At 71.4% G+C, this 3,771-nt stretch overlaps 1 protein-coding gene across 1 annotated transcript; it reads right to left on the bottom strand.

Moving 5' to 3' along the window:
* Positions 1-815: 815 nt before the first annotated feature.
* On the bottom strand, positions 816-2,234 carry RPS15 (ribosomal protein S15). The gene is made up of 4 exons (XM_062185096.1): positions 2,162-2,234; positions 1,793-1,878; positions 1,045-1,279; positions 816-954 (listed from the first exon to the last, which is right to left on the bottom strand). The coding sequence occupies exons 1-4, from the start codon at positions 2,162-2,164 to the stop codon at positions 841-843; spliced, it is 438 nt and encodes a 145-aa protein (XP_062041080.1). The 5' UTR covers positions 2,165-2,234; the 3' UTR covers positions 816-840.
* Between the last annotated feature and the right edge of the window lie 1,537 nt (positions 2,235-3,771).

Genomic DNA, 3,771 nt, shown 5'->3' with positions numbered 1-3,771 from the left:
GCGGGAGGGGGCTCAACTCCAGGGGAGCACTGCCATGCCCTTGCCCTGCAGCTCCGGGGAGGACGGGGGCACCGAGGCCTGCAGGTCCAAGGCCAGGCCAGGGGCAGCTCCCCCAAGGGTAACCCGGAGCGCACCTAGAGCTCCCCAGGTAGCGCCGGCCCTTGCGGTGCGGGAGCCCGGGCCCGGCCGCTCCAGGACGCACGTGCCTCAGCGGACTCGGCTCTGCAGGTGGACCCTGGGCGAGGGCGCCGGGCCCTCCCGGCCCTTGCCGGGGCAGCGGCTGGAGCCGGCAGCTGGCCCTGGGACGTCAGGGGCTCCCGTGACCTTCCACCCGGGACACGCACCGGGCCACTCCCCACGAGGCAGCATTGTAGACAGGTCTTCCGTGCACTGGGTCACTCCCCACATGCCCACAGCAGCCGGGGGCTTCTTCCGGGTCCCCCGCGTGAGGGACGGGCCCGGGGCACGTGAGCCATCGGCAGGGATTGCGCTCCGGAGCGAGGCAGCAGGGACTCGCACCCGCGCTGACCCTGGCGCTGCCGTTCTTGGCCGTAGCCCCGCCCTCGCCACGCCTCCACCCAGGAGGTTCCGGCGCCGAGTGGGTGGGGCCTGCCGCAGCGCACCTGCCACCGGCCCCTCCTGCCGGGATGGACAGGAGCTCCCACCCCCCCCAGCACCCACCAAAGCCGCCCAGAGGATGGCAGTCCCCGCGTCCACCCCAGGGCCGTCTGGCCCTGCCAGCTCTGCCCAGCGGCGCACGGGACACGCGGTGTGAGGGTCGGGAGCCCCGCCCGGAAGCAGACGCAGACCACGGCCACGCGGGAGCGCGCTTTATTGGGGCTACTTGAGCGGGATGAAGCGGGAGGAGTGCGTGGCGCCGATGCCAGGCCGGCCGTGCTTCACGGGCTTGTAGGTGATGGAGAACTCGCCCAGGTAGTGGCCGATCATCTCGGGCTGCGGGCGGGGCGGGGCGGGCGGGGTCAGCGGCGGGGCGGAGCCGGGCCCGCCCCCAGCCCCGCGCCCCCGTCCCCCGCCCCGGCTCACCTTGATCTCCACCTGGTTGAACGTCTTGCCGTTGTACACGCCCACCATGCTGCCCACCATCTCGGGCAGGATGATCATGTCGCGCAGGTGCGTCTTCACCACCTCCGGCTTCTCCATGGGCGGGGCCTCCTTCTTGGCCTTGCGCAGCCGCTTGAGGAGCGAGTGCTGCTTCCGCCGCAGGCCCCGGCTCAGCCGCCGCCGCTGCCGCGCGCTGTACAGCTGCATGAGCTGCTCGCTGCGGGCGGGGGCGGGGGTCGGCGGGGCGCCCGGAGCACGGCCCCAGCCCCGAGTCTCCCCGACCCCCCCGCCACGCCGGCCCCGGAGCCCACCGACCCCACAGCCCCAAGCCCTGGGACCCCCCCCGACCCCGGCGCCCCGAGCCCTGAGACCCCCCCGCCACGCCGGCCCCGGAGCCCCCCGAGCCCACAGCCCCGAGCCCTGGGACCCCCCCGCCACGCCGGCCGCGGAGCCCCCCGACCCCGGCGCCCCGAGCCCTGGGACCCCCCCGCCACGCCGGCCCCAGAGCCCCCCGACCCCACAGCCCCGAGCCCTGGGACCCCCCCGCCACGCCGGCCCCGGAGCCCCCCGACCCCACAGCCCCGAGCCCTGGGACCCCCCCGCCACGCCGGCCCCGGAGCCCCCCGACCCCACAGCCCGAGCCCTGGGACCCCCCCGCCACGCCGGCCCTGGAGCCCCCCGACCCCCCCGCCACGCTGGCCCCGGAGCCCCAAGCCCCCCGCCCGCTTACTAAGACATGTCCAGTAGCTGGTCCAGGTCCACGCCGCGGTAGGTGAACTTGCGGAACGTCCGCTTCTTCTTCTGCTCCACTTCCGCCTGCGCGGGCCGGGCCGGGGTCAGCGGAGGCCGGAGACCCCCGAGGGCGCGTTCGGCGCCGGGTGCGGCCCTCGACGGCGGCTCAGCCGGGACAAGCCGGCCGCCAAGCACCTTCCCCGCCCCGGGTCGCCCCGCACCCGCCAGGCCCGGCCCGCGCCCCTCATCCGGCGGCCCTGGGGACCCGCACAGTGCCTCCGGCAGCCCGGGACCCCGCTGCGGTCCCCGCAGAGCGCGGATGGCGCCCGATCCGTTCCCCGCGGACGAGCCAGCGCGCACCACTCACCATCTTGTCGGCTTCCCGGAAGAGGACGCGCTGCTCGCGCACGCGCAGTTATCGCGAGGCCGGCTGCGTGCCCCGCCTCTCGCCGTGCGTGCGCACGCGCTTCCGCCTACCCTGCGGCGGACGCGCGCCCTCTGCTGTTCGGAGGGCGGACTGCAGGCTGCAGCGGACTTGGGAGGCCTAGGACTTCCTGGTTCCGGTTCTGCAGGAGGCCCCGCTGCTTGGTAGGCGGTCAGACTGCAGACAGAGGGCCATGGTGGCAGGGAGGGGACGGATCCAGCCGGACAAAATTACGTGGCGTTAGCAGCTGCAGCGGTGGGTGGCCGGGTGTCCAGCACAGATGGACAGGAGGATTATCAAGGAGTCGCGTACACGCGTGCGCTGGGGCTAAGACACCCACGCGCCAGCTCCGCTCGTGAGCCAGCACTGCTGCTGACGCAGGGCCCCTGGCTCCCAGCTCCAGCCTGGCCCGGCCTCGGCCCTTGTGGACACCTGCGTGGTCAGCGTCCCTCTCAGAACCAGACAGACAGCGAAGGATGTGGCGCGACCCCTCCCAGCCGTGCCACGTCTGATCAGCGATCCGAACACGTGTGCGCGCCCTGGTCCACACAGAGCCCACGCTTCCACGCAGATAGTGGGGACATGGGGTCGTGGCCGGCAACGTGGTACCCGTGGGTTAAGCCACCCCCTGCGTGGCCGGCACCCGCTGGAGCCCCCGCTGCTCGCTCCTGCTCCTGCTCCAGCTCCTGCTGTGGCCTGGGGACGGCCCGAGTGCTGGGGGCCTGGGAGACCCGGGTGGAGCTCCTGGCTCCTGGCTTTGGCCCGGCCCGGCTGGGGAGGGACCCAGAGGATTAAAGCTCCAGCACTCTGCCTTTCAAATGGAGAAAATCTCAAAACAAGCAAAACACAGAAAACCAAGGAACCACAGGGACCTGCGGCTCAGAGAAGGGAGCCGGGCCCCGCTGGCCGGGCAGCCACGGCTGGACTGCGTGGCCGCACCCCAGAGGCCCCCGGATGCACCGAACCCCATACGGGGGCTGCACAGGGTCAGGGTCCCGTAACCAGCAGAGTGCGCGCTTGGAAGTGGCTAAGAGGGGCCGGCGCCGTGGCACGTGGACACCATATCCCAGACATGGCTAAGAGTGGGCCGGCGCCGTGGCACGTGCACTGGCTGAGGGGCCAGCGCTGTGGCACGTGGACACCATATCCTGTCAGAGCGGCTGCTCCACCTCCCATCGCGTCCTGGGAGGCAGCAGCGTGGGCCCCTGCACCCGCGTGGGAGACCTCACGGAGGCCCTGCCCCTGGCCTCAGCTGTGGCATCTGGGGAGCGAGCCAGTGGATGGACACTTCTCTCTCTCCCTACCTTTCAAACACATCTTTTAAAAACTCGGTAAGATTGCCAATTTTTATTGTTACCAATACTTAAAATCACTTAAAAAAAAGTTAATGCAAAAGCAAGCATCATTAATGGAGCAATAGAGGGGCCGGCGCTGTGGCGTAGCAGGTAAAGCCGCCACCTGCAGGGCTGGCATCCCATGTGGGTGCTGGTTCGAGTCCCGGCTGCTCCACTTCCGGTCCAGCTCTCTGCTATGGCCAGGGAGAGCAGTGGAAG

This window comes from Lepus europaeus, unplaced genomic scaffold (genome assembly GCF_033115175.1).
Source record: "Lepus europaeus isolate LE1 unplaced genomic scaffold, mLepTim1.pri SCAFFOLD_266, whole genome shotgun sequence".
Classification (NCBI taxonomy): Eukaryota; Metazoa; Chordata; class Mammalia; order Lagomorpha; family Leporidae; genus Lepus; species Lepus europaeus.
The sequence above is the reverse complement of the archived record's forward strand: the minus strand, read 5'-3'. Positions and strand labels throughout refer to the sequence as shown.